We start from the raw sequence: 16773 nt of genomic DNA, 5'->3' as shown, positions 1-16773 counted from the left end.
GTGTGTGTGTGTGTGTGTGTGTGTTCTTGTATTTCTACCCTTCTCGAGATGTCAACAAGGAAAAGTACCTTCCATATGAGGACCGGTGAACAAGTCAGGACCGAGATCATGGTCCCAATATGGAAAACCATTGCATCTAATAGAGAGCCAAATACTAGAGTCCGTGAACATTCTGACTTTTATCACAATATTGCCAATTTTTTTTGTTGTTCTTGTAAAAAAGTGAATTTTTTTTAGTAAAATTATGAGTTTTGTCATAATTTTGCCCAGTAAAATTCTGATTATTATTACAATATTGCTAGTTTTCTCATAAAATTGTGACTTTTGTCGAGTAAAATGACGACTCTTTTCATAAAATTGCCAAAATTTTACGCTTTTCTTGTAAAATTGCGACTGTTATTGAGTAAAATTCCAACTTTTATCATAATATTGCACAAATGTTCAGTTTTTCTTGTAAAAGTTTGACTCGCGTTGAGTAAAATGACGACTTTTATTATGATACTGCCAAAAGTCTAAGTTTTTCTTGTGAAATTGAGACTTTTTTCTTGTAAAATTCCAACTGATTTTTCACAACAGGTTTTTTTTTTATATTTGCATAGTATGTATATATTATTAATGTTGTAAATACACATCTTTATATATCTAGAAAGGCTGGTCCTAAAGAGGTAGGCATTTTTCGGAGGTCTCAAGAAGGTAAAAAATACAAGTGTGTGCGCGTGTGTGTGTGTGTGAGACGTAAAAAAGGAAAAGTAGCTTCCATATGAGGAGGTGTGAACAAGTCGGGACATAAATCATGGTCCCAATACGGAAAACCATTGCATCTAATAGAGAGCCAAATACTAGAGCCAATTGTTTTTGTTGTTCTTGTAAAAAAGTGACATTTTTTTAGTAAAATTATGAGTTTTGTCATAATTTTGCCCAGTAAAATTCCGATTAATATTACAATATTGCCCAAATTGTAAATTCTTCTTAAAAAATTGTGACTTTTGTCGAGTAAAATTACAACTCTTTTCATCAAATTGCGACTGTTATTGAGTAAAATTCCAACTTTTATCATAATATTGCACATATGTTCAGTTTTCTTGTAAAATTTTGACTTGCTTTGAGTAAAATGATGACTTTTATTATAATACTGCCTAAGTCTAATTTTTTCTTGTGAAATTGTGACCTTTTTCATGTGAAATTCCAACTCATTTTCACAACAAGCTTTTTAATATTTGCATAGTATGTATATATTATTAATGTTGTAAATACACATCTTTATATATCTAGAAAGGGTGGTCCTAAAGAGGTAGGCATTATTCGGAGGTCTCAAGAAGGTAAAAAATACCCGTGTGTGTGTGTGTGTGTGTGTGTGTGTGTGTGTGTGTGTGTGTGTGTTCTTATATTTCTACCCTTCTCGAGATGTCAACAAGGAAAAGTACCTTCCATATGAGGACCGGTGAACAAGTTAGGACCGGGATCATGGTCCCAATATGGAAAACTATTGCATCTAATAAAGAGCCAAATACTAGAGTCCGTGAACATTCTGATTTTTATCACAATATTGCCAATTTTTTTTGTTCTTGTAAAAAAGTGAATTTTTTTTGTAAAATTATGAGTTTTGTCATAATTTTGCCCAGTAAAATTCTGATTATTATTACAATATTGCTAGTTTTCTCATAAAATTGTGACTTTTGTCAAGTAAAATGACGACTCTTTTCATAAAATTGCCAAAATGTTACGCTTTTCTTGTAAAATTGCGACTGTTATTGGGTAAAATTCCAAATTTTATCATAATATTGCACAAATGTTCAGTTTTTCTTGTAAAACTTTGACTTGATTTGAGTAAAATTCCAAATTTTATTATGATACTGCCAAAAGTTTAAGTTTTTCTTGTGAAATTGTGACTTTTTCTTGTAAAATTCCAACTCATTTTTCACAACAAGCTTTTTAATATTTGCATAGTATGTATATATTATTAATGTTGTAAATACACATCTTTATATATCTAGAAAGGGTGGTCCTAAAGAGGTAGGCATTTTTCTCAGGTCTCAAGAAGGTAAGAAATACAAGAGTGTGTGTGTGTGTGTGTGTGTGTGTGTGTGTGTGTGTGTGTGTGTGTGTGTGTGTGTGTGTGTGTGTGTGTGTTCTTGTATTTCTGCCCTTCTTTAGACGTCAACAAAGAAAAGTACCTTCCATATGAGGACCGGTGAACAAGTCAGGACCGAGATCATGGTCCCAATACGTACAAAACCATTGCATCTAATAGAGAGCCAAATACTAGAGTCCGTGAACATTCTGACTTTTATCACAATATTGCCAATTTTTTTTGTTGTTCTTGTAAAAAAGTGACATTTTTTTAGTAAAATTATGAGTTTTGTCATAATTTTGCCCAGTAAAATTCTGATTATTATTACAATATTGCTAGTTTTCTCATAAAATTGTGACTTTTGTGAAGTAAAATGACGACTCTTTTCATAAAACTGCCAAAATGTTACGCTTTTCTTGTAAAATTGCTACTGTTATTGAGTAAAATGCCAACTTTTATCATAATATTGCACAAATGTTCAGTTTTTCTTGTAAAATTCCAACTCATTTTTCACAACAAGCTTTTTTATATTTGCATAGTATGTATATATTATTAATGTTGTAAATACACATCTTTATATATCTAGAAAGGCTGGTCCTAAAGAGGTAGGCATTTTTCTCAGGTCTCAAGAAGGTAAAAAAATACAAGAGTGTGTGTGTGTGTGTGTGACGTGAACAAGGAAAAGTAGCTTCCATATGAGGAGGTGTGAACAAGTTGGGACATAAATCATGGTCCCAATACGGAAAACCATTGCATCTAATAGAGAGCCAAATACTAGAGCCAATTTTTTTTGTTGTTCTTGTAAAATAGTGAATTTTTTTTAGTAAAATTATGAGTTTTGTCATAATTTTGCCCAGTAAAATTCCGATTGTAAATTTTTCTTAAAAATTGTGACTTTTGTCGAGTAAAATTACGACTCTTTTCATCAAATTGCGACTGTTATTGAGTAAAATCCCAACTTTTATCATAATATTGCACACATGGTCAGTTTTTCTTGTAAAATTTTGACTTGCGTTGAGTAAAATGACGACTTTTATTATAATACTGCCAAAAGTCTAAGTTTTTCTTGTGAAATTGTGACTTTTTTTCTTGTGAAATTCCAACTCATTTTTCACAACAAGCTTTTTTTATATTTGCATAGTATGTATATATTATTAATGTTGTAAATACACATCTTTATATATCTAGAAAGGGAGGTCCTAAAGAGGTAGGCATTATTCTCAGGTCTCAAGAAGGTAGAAAATACCTGTGTGTGTGTGTGTGTGTGTGTGAGAGAGACGTGAACAAGGAAAAGTAGCTTCCATATGAGGAGGTGTGAACAAGTTGGGACATAAATCATGGTCCCAATACGGAAAATCATTGCATCTAATAGAGAGCCAAATACTAGAGTCCGTGAACATTCTGACTTTTATCACAATATTGCCAAATTTTTTTTGTTGTTCTTGTAAAAAAGTGACATTTTTTTAGTAAAATTATGAGTTTTGTCATAATTTTGCCCAGTAAAATTCCGATTAATATTACAATATTGCCCAAATTGTAAATTTTTCTTAAAAAATTGTGACTTTTGTCGGGTAAAATTACGACTTTTTTCATCAAATTGCAACTGTTATTGAGTAAAATTCCAACTTTTATCATAATATTGTACATATGTTCAGTTTTTCTTGTAAAATTTTGACTTGCTTTGAGTAAAATGATGACTTTTATTATAATACTGCCAAAAGTCTAATTTTTTCTTGTGAAATTGTGACCTTTTTCATGTGAAATTCCAACTCATTTTCACAACAAGCTTTGTTATATTTGCATAGTATGTATATATTATTAATGTTGTAAATACACATCTTTATATATCTAGAAAGGGTGGTCCTAAAGAGGTAGGCATTATTCAGAGGTCTCAAGAAGGTAAAAAATGTGTGTGTGTGTGTGTGTGTTCTTGTATTTCTACCCTTCTTGAGACATCAACAAGGGAAAGTAGCTTCCATATGAGGACTGGTGAACAAATTAGGACCGAGATCATGGTCCCAATACGGAAAACTATTGCATCTAATAGAGAGCCAAATACTAGAGTCTGTGAACATTGCTCCAAAGTCAGGATTTTTTGTGTTGCTTTAATATGCATACAAAAGTAAACATTGACAGGTGCAAAGGCAGCAATATATGATAAAACAAGACGGCAGCTAAAGAAGGACTTACCTATTCATCCCCGAAAAAAACCCGCCAGGTGAACAGCTGATTTTACGACTTCCGGTGCTGACGTAAGACAACCCGCGTCCCATAAGTGACCATAGGATGAACAAATACACTACAGTACTAAGACTATAGTGGCCATTAACAGTTAGCTTCTACAGCTGGGTTGCCCAAAGTACGGCACAGGGGCCATCTGTGGTCCGTGACTCGTTTGTCATCGGCCTTAAGCACGTTACGAAAAATAGAGATCTCGTTTGCACCCCTGGTGGTGAAATCTATCAAAATGAGGGTGGTCCCAAAAAGGAGGGATTTTTCAATTTGACTTTGTGTCTGTTTTAAAAGTGCTCCCCCTCTGGTCAACATATGAAATAACAAGTGTGTGTAAAAATTTGAAGTGCTCCCCCTCTGGTCAACATATGAAATAACAAGTGTGTGTAAGAAATTGAAATGCGCCCCCTTTGGCCAAAATTAATTTAAAAAAATAAAATAAATATGTATACAGAGACATACTGTAATAACTTGAAGTAAATAATGAAAATTAAAAAACAATTAGAGACAAAACATAAAAAAAAAATAAAAAATTACAAAAAAAAATTGCACTAAAAGCTTACCTTTTTTACGGAGGTCTCAAGAAGGTAACAAATACAAGAATGTGTGTGTGTGTGTGTGTGTGTGTGTGTGTGTGTTCAGGACAGGGTCAATGGAACCCAGCTGTACGCCAACTAAATTGCTGTGTCACATATGCAAACCCCAAAAGCAGTGAAGTTTTCACGTTGTGTAAATGGTAAATAAAAAGAGAATACAATGATTTGCAAATCCTCTTCAACTTATATTCAATTGAATAGACTGCAAAGACAAGATATTTAACGTTCGAAGTGGTAAACTTTGTTATAGTTTGCAAATATTAGCTCATTTAAAATTCGATGCCTGCAACGTGTTTCAAAAAAGCTGGCACCAGTGGCAAAAAAGACTGAGAAAGTTGAGGAATGCTCATCAAACACTTTTGCGGAACATCCCACAGGTGAACAGGCAAATTGGGAACAGGTGGGTGCCATGATTGGGTATAAAAGCAGCTTCCATGAAATGCTCAGTCATTCACAAACAAGGATGGGAAGAGGGCCACCACTTTGTCAACAAATGCCTGAGCAAGTTGTCAAACAGTTTAAGAACTACATTTCTCAAGCAGCTATTGCAAGGAATTTAGGGATTTCACCATCTACGGTCCGTAATATCATCAAAACGACGTCCCACTGGGGTGAGTTTTCCCTTGCCCTTATGTGGGCTTTGTACCGAGGATGTTGTTGTGGCTTGTGCAGCCCTTTGAGACACTTGTGATTTAGGGCTATATAAATAAACATTGATTGATTGATTGATTGAAAAGGTTCAGAGAATCTGGAGAAATCACTTCACGTAAGTGGCAAGCCTGAAAACCAACATTGAATCCCTCAGGCTGTACTGCATCAAAAAACCAACAGTGTGTAAAGGATATCACCACATGGCCTCAGGAACGCTTCAGAAAACCACTGTCAGTAACTACAGTTGGTCGCTATATCTGTCAATGCTAGTTAAAACTGTACTATGCAAAGCCAAAGCCATTTATCAACAACACCCATAAATGGCTTCGCTGGGCCCGAGCTCATCTAAGATGGACTGATGCAAAGTAGAAATGTGTTCATTGGTCTGACGAGTCCACATTTCAAATTGTTTTTGGAAACTGTGGACGTGGTGTCCTCCGGACCAAAGAGGAAAAGAACCATCCGGATTGTTCTAGGTGCAAAGTGTAAAAGGCAGCATGTGTGATGGTATGGGGGTGTATTAGTGCCCAAGGCATGGGTAACTTACACATCTGTGAAGGCACCATTAAAGGGGAACATTATCACAATTTCAGAGGGGTTAAAACCATTAAAAATCAGTTCCCAGTGGCTTATTATATATTTTTTTTTTTCAAAATTTTACCCATCACGCAATATCCCTAAAAAAAGCTTCAAAGTGCCTGATTTTAACCATCGTTATATACACCCGTCCATTTTCCTGTGACGTCACACAGTGATGCCAACACAAACAAACATGGCGGAAAGAACAGCAAGCTATAGCGACATTAGCTCGGATTCAGACTCGGATTTCAGCGGCTTAAGCGATTCAACAGATTACGCATGTATTGAAACGGATGGTTGTAGTGTGGAGGCAGGTAGCCAAAACGAAATTGAAGAAGAAACTGAAGCTATTGAGCCATATCGCTTTGAACCGTATGCAAGCGAAACCGACGAAAACGACACGACAGCCAGCGACACGGGAGAAAGCGAGGACGAATTTGGCGATCGCCTTCTAACCAACGATTGGTATGTGTTTGTTTGGCATTAAAGGAAACTAACAACTATGAACTAGGTTTACAGCATATGAAATACATTTGGCAACAACATGCACTTTGAGAGTGCAGACAGCCCAATTTTCATCAATTAATATATTCTGTAGACATACCCTCATTCACTCTCTTTTCCTGAAAGCTGATCTGTCCAGTTTTGGAGTTGATGTCAGCAGGCCAGGGAAGCTAGGGTCGATATTCTTCTCTTGATCATCTTCGGTGGCATAAGGGACGGTGTGAGCCAAGACATCCAGGGGGTTTAGCTCGCTCGTCTGCGGGAACAAACTGCCGCCATTGCTTGCCGTGCTACCGAGGTCCTTTGTCCCTGAATTGCTCACACACTCCGGCAGATTCAATGGGGGTCTGGCGGCAGATTTCTTTGACTTTATGGTTGTAAATGCATCTGCTTTGAGTGTCGCAGGATATCCACACATTCTTGCCATCTCTGTCGTAGCATAGCTTTCGTGGGTAAAGTGTGCGGAACAAATGTCCAATTTCTTGCCACTTTGGCATCTTTGGGCCACTGGTGCAACTTGAATCCGTCCCTGTTGGTGTTGTTACACCCTCCGACAACACACCCACGAGGCATGATGTCTCCAAGGTACGGAAAACAGTCGAAAAAACGGAAAATAACAGAGCTGATTTGACTCGGTGTTTGAGAAAATGGTGGATTGCTTCCCGATGTCGTCATCGCTCCGAGAGCGAATAATAGAAAGGCGTTTAATTCGCCAAAATTCACCCATTTAGGGTTCGGAAATCGGTTAAAAAAATATATGGTCTTTTTTCTGCAACATCAAGGTATATATTGACGCTTACATAGGTCTGGTGATAATGTTCCCCTTTAATGCTGAAAGGTACATACAGGTTTTGGAGCAACATATGTTGCCATCCAAGCAACGTTACCATGGACGCCCCTGCTTATTTCAGCAAGACAATGCCAAGCCATGTGTTACATCAACGTGGCTTCATAGTAAAAGAGTGCGGGTACTAGACTGGCCTGACTGTAGTCCAGACCTGTCTCCCATTGAAAATGTGTGGCGCATTATGAAGCCTAAAATAGCAGAAGGGAGACCCCCGGACTGTTGAACAACTTAAGCTGTACATCAAGCAAGAATGGGAAAGAATTCCACCTGAGAAGCTTAACAAATGTGTCTCCTCAGTTCCCAAACATTTACTGAGTGTTGTTAAAAGGAAAGGCCATGTAACACAGTGGTAAAAATGCCCCTGTGACAACTTTTTTGCAATGTGTTGCTGCCATTAAATTCTAAGTTAATGATTATTTGCAAAAAAAATAAATAAGTTTCTCAGTGTGAACATGAAATATCTTGTCTTTGCAGTCTATTCAATTGAATATAAGTTGAAAAGGATTTGCAAATCATTGTATTCTCTTTTTATTTACCATTTACACAACGTGGCAACATCACTGCTTTTGGGTTTTGTACATTTGCTATGTGACTTCCTTCCAACCCCTGTGAGGTGCAGAGGACTGACTTTAAGCGGAGTCACGTTAGAGATCATGTGGATGCAGCCTGCAGTCATGTGCCTTCTCAGCTTCCTTTGGGATTACCAGTTAGATGACATCGTGTCAAGCACAATTTAATATCAAAATATACATCAAACCCTCTAAAGTAGTAGAAAGATGGAGTGGTTATTTTGTCCCCTTTGACCAGTGATTCTCAAAAACAGTGGTGCACACTAAAGAATCACTTAAAGTACAGTGTTTTATTTTCCTATAGTCAACTGTTCAAATTGTTTGTAATGTTACAGTAGCCAACAAATATTAAATGTACTTGTTAAACCAGGAGTGCCCATCACGTCGATGGCAGAGGGTGTGTCAGTCCATCACCAGCCAGGCTTGAAAAAAATAGACCTAAAAACCATACTTGCCAACCCTCCCGGATTTTCCGGGAGACTCCCGAAATTCAGCGTCTCTCCCGAAAACCTCCCGGGACAAATTTTCTCCCGAAAATCTCCCGAAATTCAGGCGGAGCTGGAAGCCACGCCCCCTCCAGCTCCATGCGGACCTGAGTGACGTCAGGCAACACCACGTAAATCGTTGGCCAACCAAAAAGTAACCCCAGTACGCTATAGCCAACATTCACCAGGAGATGGCAACAGACAAACATAGATCACTATTACATTCCTCCCCTTTTAGAAATGTATAGAAGTTACTCAAAATAAATAAACAACCCAACCAAAAAATGCAGCAGCTCAATTAAAAAACTGTACTTAAGCCACATTCTTTTCTTTTTTTTTTTAGTACTGAACTCTTAACCCTCATTTGTAAAAAAAATAACATGCTTATTATACAAACCGTATTTGTACACCTTTAACACAGATTTGTATACTGTCTTCAGAGATTCCGTTTTTTTGGTGGTACTCAAAACCTTTCTGGGTACCTGCGAAAGGGTGTTCAGCATGGTTGGAAAAATAGTGACAGAGAATAGAACAAGGATGGACAATTCAACCCTTAACTCAACAATGAGTAGATGAGTGTTATGTGTGTGTATATGTGTAAATAAATGAACACTGAAATTCAAGTATTTATTTTATTTATATATATATATATATATATATATATATGCTAAAAACTAGCGATCATCAATTTTCACCAAGACGTCACTTTCGTCACCTGAGGGTCTTGTGAGATGACGCCGGCTGCTCCCAGCTCATTATTAAGAACAAATGACCGACAGGAAGGCGAGAAACACTTTTTATCTCAACAGACTTGCGCCGTACCTGCTGTCAAACCTCTAAAGACCGACCGCACAGTTCCTGTCTTCACAATAAAAGCGCTGCTTCGTCCTGCCTGCGCTAACAAAATAAGAGTCTCAGCAAGCTGGCGTGCACAAGCTAGCAAGCTACAGAGTTTTGCCGCCAATGTAATTTTTGTAAAGCTGGACAAATAAGATGGCAAAAGCCAACCAATTTCAATAGACAGCACAGAAAAGAAGACGTGCGTAATATTTATTGAATTAAAGATCGAAATCATCAAAAACATGAGAGCGCGTTTCGGCAATTTGAGCGTACCACTGCTAGCTAGTGTGCACCAATACTGAAGCAGAATGCTGGCGTTAGACTCATTCTGCTTCAGTAATAGTGCAGACTATATTGCACATACTGTCCTGGTCAAAAGTCTACATACACTTGTAAAGAACATCATGTCATGGCTGGCTTGACTTTACAATCATTTCTACAACTCTTAATTTTTGTGTGATGTAGTGATTGGAGCACATACTTGTTGGTCACAAAAAACATTCATGAAGTTTGCTTCTTTTATGAATTTATTATGGCTCTACTGAAAAAGGGTCAAAAGTATACATACAGCAATGTTAATATTTGCTTACATGTCCCTTGGCAAGTTTACCTGCAATAAGGCGCTTTTGGTAGCCATCCACAAGATTCTGCTTGACCACTTGACCACTCCTCTTGACAAAATTGGTGCAGTTCAGCTAAATTTGTTGGTTTTCTGACATGGACTTGTTTCTTCAGCATTGTCCACACATTTAAGTCAGGACTTTGGGAAGGCCATTCTAAAACCTTCATTCTAGCCTGATTTAGCCATTCCTTTACCACTTTTGAGGTGTGTTTGGTGTCATTGTCCTGTTGGAACACCCAACTGTGCCCAAGACCCAATTTTTGTTTCATCTGACATCACATGGACAAAGATAAGACCTTCTGGAGGAAAGTTCTGTGGTCAGATGAAATAAAAATGGAGCTGTTTGGCCACAATACCCAGCAATATGTTTGGAGGAGAAAATGTGAGGCCTCTAATCCCAGGAACACCATGCCTACCGTCGAGCATGGTGGTGGTAGTATTATGCTCTGGGCCTGTTTTGCTGCCAGTGGAACTGGTGCTTTACAGAGAGTAAATGGGACAATGAAAAAGGAGGATTACCTCCAAATTCTTTAGGACAAGCTAAAATCATCAGCCCGGAGGTTGGGTCTTGGGCGCAGTTGGGTGTTCCAACAGGACAATGACCCCAAACGCACGTCAAAAGTGGTAAAGAAATGGCTAAATCAGGCTAGAATGAAGGTTTTAGAATGGCCTTCCCAAAGTCCTGTGTGGACAATGCTGAAGAAACAAGTCAATGTCAGAAAACCAATACATTTAGCTGAACTGCACCAATTTTGTCAAGAGGAGTGGTGACAAATTCAAGCAGAAGCTTGTGGATGGCTACCAAAAGCACCTTATTGCAGTGAAACTTGCCAAGCAAATATTAACATTGCTGTATGTATACTTTTGACCCAGCACATTTGCTCACATTTTCAGTAGAGCCATAATAAATTCATAAAAGAAGCAAACTTCATGAATGTTTTTTTGTGACCAACAAGTATGTGCTCCAATCACTACATCACAAACAAATAAGAGTTGAAGAAATGATTGGAAACTCAAGACAGCCATGACATGATGTTCTCTACAAGTGTATGTAAACCATACTTGCCAACCCTCCCGAATTTTCCGGGAGACTCCCGAAATTCAGCGCCTCTCCCGAAAACCTCCCGGGACAAATATTCTCCCGAAAATCTCCCGATTTTCAGCCGGAGCTGGAAGCCACGCCCCCTCCAGCTCCATGCGGACCTGAGTGAGGACAGCCTTTTTTCATGACGGGAGGACAACAGGGTGACAAGAACTAAATTGTATTATGTTTATCTTACCTAAAAATAAATATATTTATTAATTTAAAAAAAAAAAAAACTAAATACATTTTTACTATATTTTGCTAAAAACATCAAAATTAATTGTATTTTTATTTGTATTTTTTTGTGACTCCTTATTACATCCAGCCATAGAATTATACATTAAAATAAAAATATTTGAAATAATTGATTTTAAATTATCATAATAATTCATTTAAAATGACCATATTTAATTATTAAAATAATTGCTTGTTTATCAACAACTTTAGCATTTTATTCATTACATTTTGAAACTCTCAGAAGCCAAGTTATGTTATATTCCTTAATATTTATTTATGCAAGTTTGAAGTATCAATGATCTAAACACAGTTTGTTTGCATATTTTCAGGATGTAGATATCTATATATATATATATATATATATATATATATATATACACACACATATACATATATATAATATATATATATACACACACACACACACAGGTATATATATATATATATATATATATATATATATATATATATGTATATATATATATATATATATATATATATATATATATATATATATATATGAAATACTTGACTTGGTGAATTCTAGCTGTCAATATACTCCTCTCCTTTTAACCCCGCCCCACCCCCGACCACGCCCCACCCCCGACCACGCCCCACCCCCCACCTCACGAAATCGGAGGTCTCAAGGTTGGCAAGTATGATGTAAACTTTTGACCACGACTGTATGGCCACCCCTTTTTGGACGATTCAATTTGAATTGTAACATATCCATAACAAAGACCAAGGTACTATTGTAAATTATTAGCAGAATTTCAAAACAAAAGTCTGAGTGGCGTTCCATAAATCATCCATGTTTTCCAGCTGACTGGCGTTGAACGTGAGAAAACAGGCCTGGATAACTTGGCTTACGAGTATGGCAGCCAACGCCACCTCGGCCCTCCGATCAAAACCTCCACAGAGACCTTTAATCTCCTGGGCCTGGACCCGGACCACCCGATCCACGCCGTCGTGGAGAGCCGGATCTCCGGGCTGAGCGGCGTGCTGGCTGTCCGCTCGGCTTCCCCCAGCCGGCCGACAGAAGTGGACTATGTGAGCTCGCTGACCACGGCCGCAGAGATCGCCCTGGAGCTGCGCAGGATGGGCTTCCACGTGGAGTCCACGGTGCGGGTCGGCGTGGACGGCATGCACTGCCAGTCCTGCGTGGAGTCCATCCAGCAGCATGTCGGCGCTCTGCGGGGGGTCTCGCGCGTTGAGGCGTCGCTTCAAGAAGGGACGGCTCTGGTGGTCTTCCAACCGCTCCACGTCACGCGCCAGGAGCTGAGGGACAAGATCGAGGATATGGGATTCGGAGCTACTTTGCCATCTTCAGATGTCACCTGGCAGGCGGACTTAAGCCCGACGGCGGTTGTCTGGATCGCAGGCATGACCTGCCAGTCGTGTGTGCAGTCCATAGAGGGAAGCATCTCTCAGAGGAGGGGGGTCCACTCCATAGTGGTGTCACTGAAGGATGGAAAGGGAACAATAAACTTTGACCCTGATCTCACGGGGCCGGAGCATCTCAGGGTAGCTATTGAGGACATGGGCTTTGACGCGTCACTTGAAGGTACGTACAGGTTCACACCATAAATGTGTTTTTGGATCTGTGGATCTAACATAATAGTGAGAGTCCAGTCCATAGTGGATCTAACATAATAGTGTGAGTCCAGTCCATAGTGGATATAACATAATAGTGAGAGTCCAGTCCATAGTGGATCTAACATAATAGTGAGAGAGTTCAGTCCATAGTGGATCTAACATAATAGTGAGAGTCCAGTCCATAGTGGATCTAACATAATAGTGAGAGTCCAGTCCATAGTGGATCTAACATAATCGTGTGAGAGTCCAGTCCATAGTGGATCTAACATAATAGTGAGAGAGTTCAGTCCATAGTGGATCTAACATAATAGTGAGAGTCCAGTCCATAGTAGATCTAACATAATAGTGAGAGTCCAGTCCATAGTGGATCTAACATAATATTGTGAGAGTCCAGTCCATAGTGGATCTAACATAATATTGTGAGAGTCCAGTCCATAGTGGATCTAACATAACAGTGTGAGAGTCCAGTCCATAGTGGATCTAACATAATAGTGAGAGTCCAGTCCATAGTGGATCTAACATAATAGTGTGAGAGTCCAGTCCATAGTGGATCTAACATAATAGTGTGAGAGTCCAGTCCATAATGGATCTAACATAATTGTGAGAGTCCAGTCCATAGTGGATCTAACATAATAGTGAGAGTCCAGTCCATAGTGAATCTAGCATAATAGTGAGAGTCCAGTCCATAGTAGATCTAACATAAATGTGAGAGTCGAGTCCATAGTGGATCTAACATAATAGTGTGAGAGTCCAGTCCATAGTGGATCTAACATAATAGTGAGGGTCCAGTCCATAGTGGATCTAACATAATAGTGAGGGTCCAGTCCATAGTGGATCTAACATAATAGTGAGGGTCCAGTCCATAGTGGATCTAACATAATACTGAGAGTCCAGTCCATAGTGGATCTAACATAATAGTGTGAGAGTCCAGTCCATACTGGATCCAACATAATATTGAGAGTCCAGTCCATAGTGGATCTAACATAATAGTGTGAGAGTCCAGTCCATAATGGATCTAACATAATTGTGAGAGTCCAGTCCATAGTGGATCTAACATAATAGTGAGAGTCCAGTCCATAGTGAATCTAGCATAATAGTGAGGGTCCAGTCCATAGTAGATCTAACATAAATGTGAGAGTCGAGTCCATAGTGGATCTAACATAATAGTGTGAGAGTCCAGTCCATAGTGGATCTAACATAATAGTGTGAGAGTCCAGTCCATAGTGGATCTAACATAATAGTGAGGGTCCAGTCCATAGTGGATCTAACATAATAGTGTGAGTCCAGTCCATAGTGGATCTAACATAATAGTGAGAGTTCAGTCCATAGTGGATCTAACATAATAGTGAGGGTCCAGTCCATAGTGGATCTAACATAATAGTGAGAGTCCAGTCCATAGTGGATCTAGCATGATCAAGGGTGATGGGTCAAATGCAGAGAATAATTTCGCCACACCTAGTGTGTGTGTGACAATCATTGGTACTTTAACTTTAACTTTAACTTTATCTAGCATAATAGTGGGAGTCCAGTCCATAGTGGATCTAACATAATAGTGAGAGTCCAGTCCATAGTGGATCTAACATAATAGTGTGAGAGTCCAGTCCATAGTGGATCTAACATAATAGTGAGAGTCCAGTCCATAGTGGATCTAACATAATAGTGAGAGTCCAGTCCATAGTGGATCTAACATAATAGTGAGAGTCCAGTCCATAGTGGATCTAACATAATAGTGAGAGTCCAGTCCATAGTGGGGCCAGCAGGAGATCATCTTGAGTGGAGACAGGTCAGCAGCACAAAGACGTCCCCAACATGCACAGATGAGTGGTCCACCCCGGGTCCCGACTGTGGACAGCGAGCGGCCTCATCTGTGGTCACCGAATCTGTGCCCCCCCTCTCCACGAAGACTTAACTTAACTTAACTTTAACTTTAACTTTAAGATGCATCCTGAAAAGAAGCATTTGAAGTGGTTTTATTATGATATCATTGGCCTTCAAAGGATGCAACCCCAGTAAAGTAGCTTTGTATGTTTTATTTTGAAAGGGCACTGCATGACCGACTTTTCATTTGCGAGATACCTGAATGTTTGCCTTGTCTTGGTCACCGTAGAAACCAGCCAAGCATGCTCTCCTGTGCGACATGAAGGGCTCTTCAGGGGTCTTTCTCTTTGGCTTTAACGTCAGCTGTTGCCAAAACGTGGAATTAACTGCCGATTAAGTCAAACCTTCATGTGAGAGCTTCAAATGTGAAGATTTAATTGGTGTGTTGTTGAGTGTGGCTTTCTTAAGTCAGATGAAAAAGACAAAACTGATCTTTGTTCTGTCTTCCTGCCTTTCAGAACCTGGCTCAGCCGTCAGGAATCCGGAAGAGCCCCTGAGCCGCGAACTTAGTGACCCGTCGGACTGGCAGTCGTCTTGCAAACTTGGCAATGGCGCCGGATTTCTGTCTTCTGACTCCGGCCAGCGATCCACCACCAAAGGGCAAAAGTGCTATGTCAGCGTGACGGGCATGACGTGCGCCTCATGTGTGGCGAACATTGAAAGGAGCCTGCTAAAACATAAAGGTGAGTTAGTTCGGCCTCCTTTCAATACTTGGGCCGAGTGTTGTAAGTCTTTAAGCGACAACTGTGTGGTACTACTTTTTTTCGGTGTTTGCTTTTCATCCATCTTCCGCTTGTATTCATCGTGTATCTCCTTATGATTCTTGAAGAGGTGGGAGATCAAATTGCTCGTATTAAAGGAAGACGACTTGGTTCCTCCTCGCATAACCGACTTTTTGCAGTCATTGCAAATTGCAAGTTTTTTTATCCGTCAGAGACACTTTAAAATAATCCCAAACCATAGACATGGTGTCGTTAGTCAGTCACCGAGGGAGCTCGCTTGTTAGCCACGGCTACAGCACCGGCAACAACACACTCTTGTTGTTGTTATGCTGCGCTCGCGGCGGTTTGATGAGGTCATCAAGCGTCGCCAGTAAACCTCTCAACTCCTGTGTTGTATGTGGGAAAGAGGAGAGGGGAGGGGCTGCTGACTGGGAGACGCAACTGCTCTGTACTTCTCCCTGAGTCCGTGTTTTACCGTACAGCGGCGCTTTAAAAGTCATTAATTTTACTTTTTGAAACCGATACATTTTAAAGCATTTATCGGCCAATAATATCTGTAGTTGTAACGATACCAATATTTTGGTACCGGTACTAAAATGATTTCGATACTTTTCGGTACTTTTCTAAATAAAGGGGACCACAAAAAAATTGCATTATTGGCTTTATTTTAACAAAAAATTATAGGGTACATCATACTTGCCAACCTTGAGACCTCCGATTTCGGGGGGTGGGGGGGCGTGGTCGGGGGGCGTGGTTTGGGGCGTGGCTAAGAGGGGAGGAGTATATTTACAGCTAGAATTCACCAAGTCAAGTATTTCATACATATATATATATATATATATATATATATATATATATACTGTATATATATATATATATATATATATATATATATATATATATATATATATATATATATATATACAGGCGGATCGGTGCGGCGTCTTCAGTAATGCGGACGCTGTATCGATCTGTTGTGGTGAAGAAGGAGCTGAGCTGGAAGGCAAAGCTCTCGATTTACCGGTCGATCTACGTTCCCATCCTCACCTATGGTCATGAGCTTTGGGTCATGACCGAAAGGACAAGATCACGGGTACAAGCGGCCGAAATGAGTTTCCTCCGCCGAGTGGCGGGGCTCTCCCTTAGAGATAGGGTGAGAAGCTCTGTCATCCGGGGGGAGCTCAAAGTAAAGCCGCTGCTCCTCCACATGGAGAGGAGCCAGATGAGGTGGTTCGGGTATCTGGTCAGGATGCCACCCGA

General features: G+C 39.5%; 1 protein-coding gene across 2 annotated transcripts in view; it reads left to right on the top strand.

The window, feature by feature from the left end:
* atp7b (ATPase copper transporting beta) overlaps positions 1 to 16773 on the top strand; it is a 42982-nt gene that overhangs the window by 728 nt on the left and 25481 nt on the right. For both annotated transcript variants that reach the window (XM_061985357.2, XM_061985358.2), the window contains exons 2-3: positions 12140 to 12881; positions 15250 to 15474. In XM_061985357.2, the coding sequence (XP_061841341.1) occupies positions 12140 to 12881; positions 15250 to 15474 (967 nt within the window). The remainder of the gene's footprint in view (positions 1 to 12139; positions 12882 to 15249; positions 15475 to 16773) is intronic.

Source organism: Nerophis lumbriciformis, linkage group LG23 (genome assembly GCF_033978685.3).
Source record: "Nerophis lumbriciformis linkage group LG23, RoL_Nlum_v2.1, whole genome shotgun sequence".
Lineage (NCBI taxonomy): Eukaryota > Metazoa > Chordata > Actinopteri > Syngnathiformes > Syngnathidae > Nerophis > Nerophis lumbriciformis.
The sequence above is the reverse complement of the archived record's forward strand: the minus strand, read 5'-3'. Positions and strand labels throughout refer to the sequence as shown.